Source organism: Cervus canadensis, chromosome 17 (assembly GCF_019320065.1).
Source record: "Cervus canadensis isolate Bull #8, Minnesota chromosome 17, ASM1932006v1, whole genome shotgun sequence".
Classification (NCBI taxonomy): Eukaryota; Metazoa; Chordata; class Mammalia; order Artiodactyla; family Cervidae; genus Cervus; species Cervus canadensis.
The window spans coordinates 11,930,134-11,944,023 of record NC_057402.1 but is presented as its reverse complement, the minus strand read 5'-3'; the positions used below and the strand labels follow the sequence as shown (position 1 = coordinate 11,944,023).

The window sequence follows — 13,890 nt, the reverse complement described above, 5'->3', positions numbered from 1 at the left end:
TTGGGGATCTTTCCAAGGTGCTTCTGAAACCCTCGAGCTTCAGTGAAAAAAAAGCACCAAGGTTCCCCAAGGTGACCCCAGAAAGGGACACGCGTGGCAACTTAAACGGAAGTATAAGTCAATTTGCTGACAAAGGTCCATCTAGTCAAAGCTATGGTTTTTCCAGTAGTTATGTACAGATGTGAGAGTTGGACCATAAAGAAGGCTGAGCACCTAAGAATTGATGCTTTCAAATTGTGGTGTTGGAGAAGACTCTGCAGAGTCCCTTGGATAGCAAGGAGATCAAACCAGTCAATCCTAAAGAAAATCAATCCTGAATACTCACTGGAAGGACTGATGTTGAAGCTGAAGCTCCAATACTTTGGCCACCTGATGCAAAGAGCCGACTCATTGGAAAACATCCTGATGCTGGGAAAGATTGAGGGCAGGAGAAGGGGGTGACAGAGGATGAGCTGGTTGGATGGCATCACTGACTCAATGGACATGAGTTTGAGCAAATCTGGGAGATGGTGAAGGACACGGAAGCCTCGAGTGCTGCAGTCCACAGGGTCACAGAGAGCTGGACATGATTTAGCAACTGAACAATAACAAGGCCATGGGGCCTCATCCACATGGGCTCAGAGCATTTCAAGGAAGGAGCTTGAGCGGCAGGAATGGGGCGATTCTGCGAATCTGAGTGATGCCGTCTGGACAGAGCACATCACAAACCGGCAGACCCAAACTCAGCATCCACAGACGGATGGCAGTGCTGTTGAAAGGCGTCTCAGTTGATGCCCAGCCTGAGTGAACATCACCTGAGCTGGCACCTAAATTTCCTGATTCCAGACAAGCCATGTATCCAAATGAAACTGAAAATGAAAAGGAGAAAAGTGAAAAACTGAGGGGTGCTAAGGACAGGTCATTAGCAAAGAGCTCAGACAAAAGGAAAGCCATCCTCTCATCCTCTGCCATCACTTACAAAGAAAATAAACTCTAATGGTCAAAAGTCTGGGCTCTGGATTCACAGGAAGTGCTGTTCAACTCACACTCCAGCTATGGAGGGACCAGCTATGAAACACTGGGAGGTCAGTTACTCTCTCTGAGGCTGTTTCCACACATGGAATGACAGCCTTAAAGCACAGGATCAGGCCGGTGACCGGAGCTCGAGGATGGGGAGCTACTGTTATGCCCAGGGTTCAACTATTCTTACAACACTGGAAACAATGCCACGACATCCACAGCCTCATGCAAAGGAGCCCACTGTCCCCTCCCCACCAGGGCAGCCACAGCAGCACCTCCAAGGGAATAAGAAAAATAAGTACATTTCTCACCAGCAGGGGCTCTGATGCCCAGAGGGTCAGGTAGCAAAGGTCTGAGAACCCACAACCCCGTGAGCACAGGCAGCACCGTGCCTGTGTGCAGGTCACGGTGAGGGTGGGGGGCTTGGGGCTGATTTCGAAAGAAGCAGAACTCTTTCCTGATAGGATCCAGGCGTCCCTGCCCAGACCTGCCCACGCGGAGGCAGGAACAGATCTCTGATGAAATGGCCAGCATTCCTTTTCGGTTCAAGGAGCCCTTGCAAAGGGCTTGAGCGCTAGGACTTCTAGGATAAAATCTTAAAGAAGATATGCTTTAGTGTCAGCAAGGCAAGGTTCAAATCCAAGCTGCCCCATCTACTGGGTCTAAAACTCGGGGCTCACTCTGCATCTTTCTGGGCCTTCGTAACCCGGGCTGGGGCGCAAAGAGGAAACTCCATCCACAGAGAACCCAGGAGGCCCACAGCACTGAACGGTCCTCAGAAAGATGCCCAGGGCCCTGGGAGATGAGAGCCAACCCAACAGCCCCTGGGGACTCACAAATACCCCCACACCTGCCAACATGCCCCCGTTCTCTCCAAGGTCCCCGATCCCCTCTGGGAGAATGGAAGAGAGCCCCACAACCTGGACACCCCTCCCTACCACACCTCCCTCCCTCAGACCCAGCCCAGCGCGCACAGTGAGGAAGAGCCTTCCATGGCCCCAGGCTGCCCTGGGGCGCTCACTGCTGCATGGATCCCAAGAGTGTCCAGCATTCAGCAGGCACTCAATAAATACACACCGTGTGACTGCACAAAGGAATGAATGGGGTGCTCTGCAAAGAGAAGACGCCTGGGGCCACCCCCGACTCACCCTCTGGGAAGTGGGCGACGAGCAACCTGCACTGGGACGGGTGCCCCAGGGAGGGGCCCGAGGGTTTTCCACACCCTAGCCCTCGACTGTTGGATGGATACGGGTGCGAGGTAGAAGTGAAAGCGAAACTCCCATAGTGGCCTCCACTCAGCACCCACCTACCACTCCCAGCCCCTCCCAGGAAGCAGAGAGAGAGAGCCGTGTCCTGGTCACGGGTGCTGGAGGACCCCACACCAGAAAAGGAGGGAGGAGGGGGCAGGGGGGATACCTTGTCTGCCCTGGGCTGGGGGCTCCGGCCAGACACGTGTCAGAGGCCCCAGACCCTGGCCTGGTTGGGTGGGGGGGCCAGTGGGGAGGGCGAGTCCCAGCACGTATGAAGCACTCCATGCTCAGTAGCCCTGGAGGTGGGTGTACTAAGCCCCCCTTTACAGAGGCTCGGGGAGGTGGAATGACTCACCAGTCATCCACAGCCAACCGGGCAAGTCTTGTTGCTCCAACTGCACAATCATCTCACCACCCGCCACGCCTTGGGGCCCAACCACTACCCTCAGAGGATGCTCAGAAGAGAACGCCTCGACTTTCTTCTGAAACTGGGTTTCAAGCCAGTGGTACCCGGATAAGATGAAGGCCACTTGGCAGGGTGGAAACAGCACAGTTTCAGGAGTCAGTGGGCCCCAAGGGTGAGTCCCAGCCCTGCCACTCACAGCCGGGTGAACCAGCAAGTCATCTCCCCTCTCCCAATGCCTCTGTGTTCTCATCCGGCAGATGGAGACACACCACCCGTCTTGGAGAGGAGATTCCCCATCTTCAATAGTGCCTGGCCCGTGGAAGGCCTCACCCCTGCTCGGAAATTGGGTTTGAGTCACTGGAGGGAGCAGGGGGCACTGAACACAGCCCTTCTGCAGCATCGGGGCCTCCTGGATGAGCCCCCAGTTCTGGTTTTAGGTCTCAGGCTCCAAGACCCGAGCAGGCAGAAGGCTGATGAGCCAGTGAGTTTGCAGACAACACTGCAGACCAGGGGCTGCGCCCTCCGCCTCTGATCCCGGCCCCCTGCCTGATATATCAATCAGCGCGCACCTGGCTGAGCCAGTCCCCAGGAATGTCTCCTGAGCAAAGACCATAGCAGCTCCTCCCCGGCCCCGGGATCCGCCTCTAAGGAATTTCAGTGCAAAACAGGCACCGGAGGCAAGCCATTTTTAAAAGGGGAGAGCTGTTGTTGTTCAGTCGCTCAAGTGGTGTCCAACTCTATGTGACCCCATGGACTGCAGCACGCCAGGCTTCCCTGTCCATCACCAACTCCTGGAGTTTACTCAAACTCATGTCCATTGAGTTGATGATGTCATCCAACCATCTCATCCCCTGTGGTCCCCTTCTCCTCCTGCCCTCCATCTTTCCCACCATCAGGGGGGGAGAGAGCACTGCCCACAAGGTGGCAACCAGCAGGTAGGGCAGCTGGGGGGCAGCCTGGTGCCACCACCCCATCCCCCCCCACGTGATGAGGATCAAACAAGGCAGTGGATGGCGGGTGCCACACCAGAGCTACCCAGGTGGGCTCCAGGGAACATGAGTCCTGCACAGGGGTTCTGGGGACAAACCAGCCCAAGAACCTTTACATCCCAGATGCCTTCTTGGAGGCCCCTGTCCCAGAGAAGCCCCACAGTAAAGAGGCTGCTCTAGCCTGTTAACTCAGCGCCAAACACGCCTGATGGTTCTGGGGTGAGGCCTAGCAACACCCTTCGGGAAGTGACAGTGTCTGTTTCCCAGAAGAATCGTCAGGCCACTTGTTAAGAAGAGGCTCCCAGACCCCTTCCCTGGAGGGTTTTTAGGGGGGACAGGTGGACTCAAGGATATGCTTTTCACTGGTGCCCCAAGTGCTTCTTCTGTTGGGCAAGTTCAGCAAACATTGGCCTAGAGGAAGGTGCTGTGATCAGTCACTCAGTCCTGCGTCCGACTCATGCGATCCTATGGACTATAGCCCGCCGGGCTCCTCTGTCCATGGAATTCTCCAGGCAAGAATACTGGAGTGAGTAGCCATGCCCTCCTCCAGGGGATCTTCCTGACTCTGGGATCGAACCTGTGTCTCTTATGTCCCCTGCACTGCAGGGAGACTCTTTACCCCCTGAGCCATCAGGGAAACCCCTAGAGGAAGGTAAATGAGTGTAAAAGAGAACAAGCATCCTTCCCCTGCTCCCTGGGCACCCAAGGCCTAAGGTGAACTTCAGGAAAGGTCGGCTGGCCTAGGGTCTACACAGGTCATAGGGTCCCCCATCCATCCCTCACACCAGCCCACCCTCAAGGCCAGAAGAGCTCATTCCCGAACACAAAGGCTGGACTGAACCAGGCCAGAGGGGAGTATTCATCCTCTTGTCTGGTCCCGAGAACACAGCCTCAGGTGGAGGAAGGTCCCAGGGCCACCCACCTGGTCCCTTTTGACACTGTCAGGGAACAAGGCCACCGGAATAAACACTGCTGCCTCCTCTGACCACCACCTGTCCAACATGGAAACTGACCGGCCCTTACCCAGACGGCTGCCCTTGGTCCTCAGGGCACCCAGGGCCACAGCAGAGGCAGGCCAGGGCGAGTGACCTCCAGACAGCAGACCCCACCTGCCCTGCAGCTCTTTGCCTCCCAGAGGAATGGGCACTTGCTCTTACTAACATCACCTCCTCAGAGAGGCCTTCTCTGGCCACACAGTGCTGAAGTAGCTGCAGCTGCTCCTGCCACGGCTCTCCCATCCGCAGGCTTCCTGGCTCTAGCTCCACCGTGCAGCATTTTAAATGTGTCTGTGTGCTGGTTTCCCTTCATCTCCCCACCAAGCCTCTGGGCACAGGAGGGCAGGGACCAGCACTTGCACAGGGCGGGCCAGGGTGGAGGGTCAGGACTTGCTGAGTGAATGAAAGAATGAGGGAATGAGGTGCGCCTGGTGGCTCAGTGGTAAAGAATCCACCTGCCAATGCAAGAGACACGGAGTTGATCCCTGATCCAGGAAGATCCCACATGCCGCAGAACAACTAAGCCCAAGTGCCACAGTTATAGAGCCGGTGCTCTAGAGCCTGAACTACTGAGCCCGCGTGCAGCAAGTACTGAAGCCCTCGAGGCCTAGAGCCCGTGCTCCACACCAGGAGAAGCCACTGCGGTAAGAGGCTTCCTGCACCCCGTAAATAGAGTAGCCCCCACTCGGTGCAACTAGAGAAAAGCCCATGCCGCAAAGAAGACCCAGCACAGCCAAGTAAATAAATAATTTTTTTTTTAATGAAAGAATACCATATGTAAAATAGATAACCAACGGGAATTTGTTGTATGGCTCAAGAAACTCAAACAGGGGCTCTGTATCAACCTAGATGGGTGGGATGGGGCGGGAGACTGGAGGGCGTTTCAAAAGGGAGAGGATATATTATACCTATGGCTGATTCATGTTGAGGTTTGACAGAAAACAAAATTCTGCAAAGCAGTTATCCTTCAATAAAAAAATAAAGAAAAAAAATGAAGGAATAAAGCCGATGACCCGACCTGGGACCCACCACCTTCAGCCTGGGGTTTCCTTCCTGGCCCAGGGCACTCCAAGGTCACAAGCCACTCTGGCTGAGCCACAGGGACCTGGCGAAGGCTTCAAGCCCGCCGGTCAGCTCCTTCACCCACTAACAGACACCCTCTCTGAGCGCCTACTGTGTGCACGGGTGTAAGCACTGGGGGGTTTCACCAGGGAACAGAACTGCCCGAGTCTCGACCTTTATGGAACCCACCCGGCAAAGGAAAGAGACAGACAAGGAGCAGGGAGAAATAACGAGGGCAGCCAGGAGGCACTAAGGGTTCGAGATCCTAAGTAAGGGAAACACAAACCTAGCATCTCTCAGAAGCCGTCCTTGGGAGGACTTTGGCCTGTGTGTCCCGCGGCTCCCCCAGGGCGGCTGGTGGCTGTGCAGAGTGGACCCAGCGGGTTCTGCCGGCGGGGACCACCAAGGGCGGTTAACAGGGTGGGCACCCCACACCCACGGGCCTGGGAGGGAAGGGGCAGGAGTTGGTGGGGGAGGGAGGGTTCCTTCATGGGAGTGGTTCTCAAATCCCTACGGCCAGCATCAGATCCACCCCCGAGCCCTCAAGATGGGGGGTGGGGGTGCGAGGCACCCCCAGGGGCTGTCACGATCCCCCGCCCCGCCACCATGATGGGCCCGGCTGGAGACAGAGGCCCCGGGCCGCAGGGGCAGCTGCCTTCTCAGGGTGGCTGGGAGCCGGCAAGACAAAGCAGCAGGCAGAATTCAAACAGCCCAGTGGGAACGGCCTCATTCACAGCTCCGGAAGCGCTGTTTGAAAGCAGGCGGTGGGGAGAGGGCGCTGGTCTAGGAGTGAGGTGACCCCCCCACGCCCCACATCCCACAGTGTGACCTGGGACCAGCCACCCCACCCAGCCTGGGCCCCCCTGCGGAGCTCGACGCTCCCCTCCCAGCAAGGCCGCACACACCCAGGCCGGCCAGCAGAGAAGGATTCCCGCACCAAGAGGGATGGTGCTTTGAGCCCCACACGGTGGCTTTGCCAGGCAAGGAGTAAGTGCTCAGCTCCTGGATGACCACATGCTTTCTAAATGAATCTGGCTTTCTAAAAAGAAGGTACCAGAATATTCCTGCAAAAAGCCGGCTTACCAACTGAACTCAAAACACAAAGAGGAACAGAAACCCTCTTTAACAGCCAACTCTCATGCGGCACTTCGCTAAGTGGGCCTTTGCTGAATGCCCCAAACCTGCTAAACCTCGAGGAGAGGAGGCAGGAGGGCCCAGGGGTTGGGAGGGAGGCCCCAGCCTGACGCACAAGTGAGCCGAGCTCTGCCGGGCAAGCACGGCCACCCCTGCTGACGGGAACTCAGTCCTCCGGTCAAATGCAAACCAACAGTATCATTTCTCACCCATGTGTGTGGCCAAGATCAAAACTGTCCACCACTGCGCTGGGGAGGGAGTGGGTGACAAGTCCTTCCGCTGGCTGTCACTGGCGAGCAACGCCCTGTCCTGGTGAGTGGTTTCAGAACTGCCCCGGAAAAAGTCAAACGCCTGTGCCTTTGACCCAGGGCTCACTCATCTGGCAATGAGCACCCAGACCAGGGGATGGAGCACGCCCTGCCTACCATCTACACCGGCAGATGCCAAGCACAGGGCAAGAAATAGGGTCCATTGTTTTAACACCTGGAATCCACAGCCGTTAAAGAAAGGAGGTAAGTGATACAGAAGAAGTGTCCCCAGAGAAGCAGTGACAGGCAGCTTCTCTAAGACACAGCGTTTCATGAAAAGAGTCAAGGACAGAACAATACGTGTGGAAGAGACCCATACATGCGTGCCCTGTGTTTTGCACAAAACCCTCGGGGGGGGGGGGGCATAGGAATAGGGGATTTTTTAAAAAGGTTATTATATGATCATACAAAATCATGTGGGGCTTCCCTGGTGGCTCAGACGGTAAAGAATCTGCCTGCAATGCGGAAGACCCAGGTTCTAGCCCTGGATCGGGAAGATTCCCCTGAGGAGGGCATGACAACCCACTGCAGTATTCTTGCCTGGAGAATCCCATGGACAGAGGATCCTAGCGGGCTACTGTCCATGGGGTCGCAAGAGTCGGACATGACCTAGCGACTGTCACACACATACAAAATCACATGTGTGAAACTTTTGAAAACTGTAAAGTACCACAGAATTTCAAGAATCATTCAATTTTTTTTTTAAGTTTAAAAAAAAAAAACCACCTCAAGAGAAAGAGACTGCCCACAGCGCGTGTCCCTGAGTGACCAGAACTCAAGAACAAGAAGGAAATAGACTGACTTTTCATTGTGTATTTTGAGTCCTTTTCATTGTGTATTTTGAGTCCTCTAGGTTTTAACACAGGCATGTATTAAATATTCAAAAAGATAAAACAATAAATGTGAGCTAATAATAACAGGAGCATGATTGGCATGGAGACTCTTGGGCATTTTCAGGAAACCCAGTACAAACTCCTCTTAAATCTCCAAACTTGAAAAAACAAAAGTGTCATCTTGCGTTAACAAAATTTCTTCAGGCTCCACATCCATAAAACAGGTGAAGACAGCAGGCCCGACTTCCCAGGGGCTGTAGGATCCCCGCGGGCTGGGTGTGTAGGCAGATGCTGGCAGGGCAGCAGGCACGGTAGGCGCCCCCCACCTGCACCCCCAGCCTTGCCCCAGACCCACACCCAGGCAGGATGAGCAGTCAGCCTCCCTCCTGGACTTCAAGGTCGCTCAAAAACGGCCCCAACCAGGAACACTCAACCTGCAAATGCCCAAGATCCAGGAATAGACAGACATTTGTGGGCAGACGCCCACTCACCCACTCCCCAAGGACCAATTAAAAAGTAACAGCAGCAACCACCACCCACAGAGTTCCAGGCACGGTCGGGGTCCCCCATAACCCTGAGAGAATATTGTCATCAGCCTCACTCTACAAGTGAGGACACTGAGACAGAAGCCCAGGTCACATGGGTGGCCCGCTGTCGAGGCAGGCCCGGCAGTGGCAGACGGCAGTGGCCCTTACGGTCCATCTTCTCCCACGGGAAGCCCAGTTCACCCCCGCCGGAGACTGGTGGAACGTGTTTATTTGAAAGGCTGAGTATGGACAGTCCCAGTGAGCAGCTACAAAGGATACTTAAGTCAGTACCTCCTCTCACCCCCATGCCCCCAAAATCATACCAGATCCAAACATTAAGAGAAACAGAAAAAGAAAGGAAAAAAAACCCACTCACAGACCAGCATCACTTAACCCTGGAAACGATTCTCCTTCCTCCCCACTATGAATCTCCCAAAAGAATACCAGTATAGAACCATGCTAAATCCTCCCAGCAAAAAAAACGAACCTTCTAGAGTCCTCCATTTAAAGAAAGGAATGAAAGGAATGGGGACTTCCCTGGCAGGCCAATGGATAAGACACAGCGCTTCCACCACAGGGGGCGCAGGTTCAATCCCTGGTTAGGGAATTAACATCCCTCATGCCTCGCAGCATGGCCAGAAAGCAAAAAATTTTAAACATTAAAAAAATAAAATAAAAATAAAGGTATGCAGGCCCTGAGGGTATGGGCCACCTGAGAGGCCAGGTTCTTGTTAACAGCAAACTCCCAGCCCCCTCCTCCTGCAGCTTCCCAGAGCCCCGGCCTAACCTGGGCAAAGAACTTATTAATAAACAAGGCAGCCACATCCTCAGGTGTAAAGGCCTGGGGTCTGGGCTCAGGGAAGCCCTCCACTTCAAATCCAAGTCCTTCATGTGGCCTGAGCCTCAGTTTCCCCATTCTGCCACCCTGGGCTGCTGAGAGGATGACGTGAGATGAGGTTCCAGGAAAGAAAGCATTCGGGTCAGGTGACGTGACGGTAAAGATGGACAGAGGACACATTTTACACCAAAAAGCTGTGCGACGTCTTGTGTATTTCCACCACCGCCTCCAACACAAGTTCAGCCACAGGAAAGAGGAACGGTGATGCGAGGCGCTGGAGGGCTGACACAGAAAACGTGGACACAGTGAACCGGGTCAGCCAGCACGTCCACACGGGCCACCGTGGAGGACGGAGCGCATTTAAAAAAAAAAATCACCCGACATTTTCAACTAACAGCTTTACTTTTCGGCTTCCCCTCTGAAGTCCCTTCTGCGTGTGAGAAAGCCTTGAGGCTGCTCCAGGGTGAGGGGAAGGGGCAGGCAGGCGGGAGGCCAAGAGGACACAAGCAGAGCCATCCCCGTGGAGAGGGGGAGACTCACGGGCAAGTGTCGGGAACGAACAATCCCGCCAGAAACAAGCCGAGTCGAGGCGCATCTGTCAAGGAGCCAGAGGGAGGTTCCTTGAGACACTTGCTTCCACTGCAGGGGGCGCAGGTTCGATCCCTGGTCAGGCAACTGACATCCCAGATGCCTCCCAGCGCAGTCAAAAAGTATAGAATTTTTAAAATTAAAAGAAATTAAAATAAAGGAATGTAGGCCCTGAAGGTATGGGCCACCCTAGAGGCCAAGTTACTGTTAACATCAAACTCCCAGCTCCCTCCTCCTGGAGCCTCCCAGAGCTCTGGCCTATTGTAGGCCAAGAACTTATTAATAAACAAGGCAGGACCAGGGTGTGAAGGGGCGGCCCTCCCGCCTGCTAAGTGTCCTGGTGGGACCTGCTCCAACAGCCCATGGACACCTGCAGGGGGCGATGCTCCTCGGAGGGCAGACAATACGCTTGCTGAGGCCACAGCTCAGGATTGCAAGGCAGAATCTCCACGACAAAACGGCAGCATGCCCCTGACGATGATGAGGGGGTCCGCCCAACTGCTAGAGGCGCCCATGGAGAAAGGGCTTGCTTTCCGTATGGATCTCGAGGTGCCCGGGGTGAAGCCATTCTAGTAGCCGAACAAAAGGAACAGAGTATGGAGCCTGCCCCGTCTCGCGCCTGTGAAACAAAGGGGCTGGGTAGACAAGATCTCCCTTCCCGTCCTAAGATTTTCTTTTTTACAAGGCCTGACATTTGGCTAAACAACTCACCCTGCTGCGTTCAGGTCATCCTCCCCGCTGCTGATACTGCCCCAAACATTTGCAGCAGGGCCTCAAGCCATTTTCAAACATCTCTGGACTTTTTCACTATGGAACTCGGGGATGATTCTTCACCCATCCAAATGGGAACCCCACGTGACAATGTCCGTCCACAGCCCCTCTCGGCCACTGAAACTGCACCAGCACTTTCATCACACCCACCAGCGGGCAAAGGACTCTGGCCACTCTAGAGGGTGGGAGTACTTTGCACCCAGTACAGACACGCGGCCACCAGGGGGCGCCGCCCTGAAAGTATCCATAATAAAGGAGAGAAGAAACAGAAAAATTCTTTTCGGTGTTTTCCTTTCCTTCCTAAGCTTAAGCGACAAAATAGCTAAGGCTCCCCTGATGAAAACACAAATTGGGTTTCCTGAGGTTCTAGAATGACCCAGATATTTCCCTTCCCCTCTTTGAAGTCAATATTTTGGCCAGAAGAAGGCAACTAGACTTTGAACGCAACCACTCTTTCAGAGAAATGAACACTCCAGGCTGGAGCTTCCCCGGAACGGTTGACATCACAGCTTGCCCTGAACCCCCCAGTGTTTAAGGGTAGGGGGGTCTCTGGGGAGGGAAAGGCAGTCTGCAAGTACAGCCTGAGGACCCAGCCACAAGTCTCAGTCTCGGCTGGGACTGTGTTGCGAGAGCCTCCTAATTACCAAGCAAAACATACCAACCAGATGATAAGCCTCGTGCTTCAGCTGCAGGCACAGGACGACACAAATAGAGAAAGACCTCAGGAGAAAGGGTGCAAGGTATCAGTGGGGATTTCCCAAGTCTCAGATGACTGCAGGGGGAGCTCGGGCACCCAACACCAGAACCAGATTTCAAGAACACGTCAAAGGGGTTTCTGCACATGTCTTCAGTGTCTAGGGCACATCGTCCACATGTGTGTGTTCAAGCGCCCCTTTCTAAGGCTGCAAAAGTCCTCACACTTCCAGGGCTCTGGCTGCAAGTTCCTCCCCGTTTCCTTGTGAATTTCCCGGTCATTTGGCATGCCCTCCTGAAAATGAAAAGCGTGCTTTCTCCCAGGGAAGCCAGCAGGAGAGGCAGCAGCCAACTCCATCCCCAGACCGAGGGATGCGCAACCAGGAGCTGTTTTAGACAAGGTGCGCCCCTCTGGCTGCGGGGAGCAGGGCGCCTGCAGGGCTGGAACAGGCCAAGGAGCAGCAGGCCCTGGGGACAGGCATGAGAGGGGCACAGAGGTGCTGTGCCAGCCTGCACAGGCCAGCTCAGACCAGCCACTCGCTCCGCATGCCAGGAGATAAGGAAACTCAATTGTTCAATTCATCATTATGTTTGGTGACCCAACAGGGACAAAAATGCAAGGGGGGCCCATTTTTGAGAATCAAATCTACCAAGTGTAGACACGGCATAACAAAAGGTTTTCCACCTGGAGTTTGCAAAAGGCTTGGGGAGCTAGATTCTCTGAAGCTTTCACTGAGACCAGGATTTAACTAAGGGCTTCTCAGAGGCAAAGCCACCATAGGGGAACAAGGTGAGGCAAAGCCAACCCAAGACTGGATGCATCTGTAATGGACTAAGAACGTGACCCCATCTTATTAAAACACCTGGAGTCTCCCCCACTAAGGAACTGTATGGAGTGGGGGGTGGGGACCTCGAGGGAAGAAGGCCATTCTACACAAACGTTTACATTCTGCACCAGCCACTCCCTGGCTGTGGGACCCCGGGCCAGGTACCCACCTCTCTGCGGATGGATTTCCCCCCCTCTCAGACACGTGGCCCAGAATCACCAACCCAGCCGATTCTCAAGGCTGGTGCGAGGCTCTAATGAGACAGCAAATCACCTACACGCCAAGTACTGCTACTCGCTTCAAAGAGGCTTAATCCAGTGACATGCAATGACAGATTCTTGCAAAGAGAGCTGCGCCGGCGGGGCACCTAGTAGGTGCTCCGCAAACACACAAACATGGGTGCCCTCCTCTACGAAGAGAACGGGGACGAAGGAAGAGGACCACTCCAGTCCAAAAGTAACCTCCAGCCACGGGCAGACAGCGTGGATTCCCCCCATTTCCCAGGTCCCTCTGCCACCTTCAGCAGCGCTCCCGTCACGCCCGGGGGAGCCAGGGGTCTCCGCACGCGGGGTCCCCGTGCACGTGAGAGCCCTGGTCCGTGCCACACCGCTCGTACTGCCCACCGCTTCCCTCGAACACCACAGCCACCTGGCTACTCGGACTCAGTGTCCCCGCGCACCGTTTCTTCCCGTTTCGCTCTAACCTCCGGAAACAGCCCCCCGCCCCCCGAGGCTGAACCGGGGGCTCAGGCCGGGGGTCCCCGGGGGGTGGGGGGGGCCGGAGCCCCGTCCCTCCTTACCTGCACAGCTCGGCGAAGGCCTGGAAATTCAGCTTCTTGATTTTCTTCTCGCTCAGCCAGTAGCCAACTCTCTTCCCTTTCAGAAAGGTCTGCATCTTCCTCTTCGGGCGGGGAGCTCGGGTCCGGAGGAAATCGCCCACAGGCCGAGTCTGGCGGCCCGGCGCGCGCCGCGAGCGTGCGGGCACCTCCTCCCGGCGGCGGGGACGCGGAACGGGGCTCCGGGCGCGCAGTCCTGCCGGGAGGGGCGGGCCGGGGCGGGGCGGGCGCCCGGGCGGAGGGAGCGGCGCTCAGCGCGGCATTCCACTGGCTGCCACCGCGCGGGGGCCGCCCGCGCCGCCGCCGCCCACGCCCCCGCCGCCTGCGGGGCTCCGGGCGCGCAAGTTCGCGAGCGCCGGGCCGGGCCGGGGAGGAGAGGAGGCAGGCCCTCCCTCGCCGGCGCCGCCCTCCCGGCGCTCGGAACCGAGCCGCACGCCCTCCAGCGGCGGCCACCGACGATCGGCTCCCGAGCTTGGGCTACGCGCCGCCCCCAAGTCCCTCCTCCCGGCCCTCCTTCTCGCTCTCGATCGCTGGGGGCCCTCCCCTCCGAGCCCCCGGCGACGAGTTCGGCCGATCCGAGCCGGGCGCGTGCCCCTCCCGACGCGCTCGGACCCCGGCAGGGCGCACGCGGCCGCCGCGCCACCGCCCCCCCCCGCGCCCGCGCCCCCGCCGTCCTCACCCGCCGCCGCCGCCACTTCCTCCTCGTCCTGGTCCTCGCCCCGGCGCGCGGCCCGCCGCCGTGGCCACCACCGCGCTGACCAGGCCAGCCGGCCCGCTGGACCCCGCCGGGGCGGAGGAAGCGCGTGAGCGCCGGCCGCCAGGGGGCAGCACTGCC

The 13,890-nt window shown here is 56.5% G+C and overlaps 1 protein-coding gene across 3 annotated transcripts in view; it reads right to left on the bottom strand.

The window, feature by feature from the left end:
* ITPK1 (inositol-tetrakisphosphate 1-kinase) overlaps nucleotides 1-13,890 on the bottom strand; it is a 155,343-nt gene extending 141,453 nt beyond the window's left edge. For 2 of the 3 annotated variants that reach the window (XM_043489524.1, XM_043489525.1), the window contains exon 1: nucleotides 13,735-13,890. Coding sequence is in view for 1 of the 3 variants with exons in the window: in XM_043489523.1 (XP_043345458.1) it covers nucleotides 13,020-13,114 (95 nt within the window). In the remaining 2 variants the exon portion in view is untranslated. Of the gene's footprint in view, nucleotides 1-13,019; nucleotides 13,252-13,734 lie in introns of all 3 variants that reach the window. The other variant, XM_043489523.1, reaches the window with a different exon arrangement.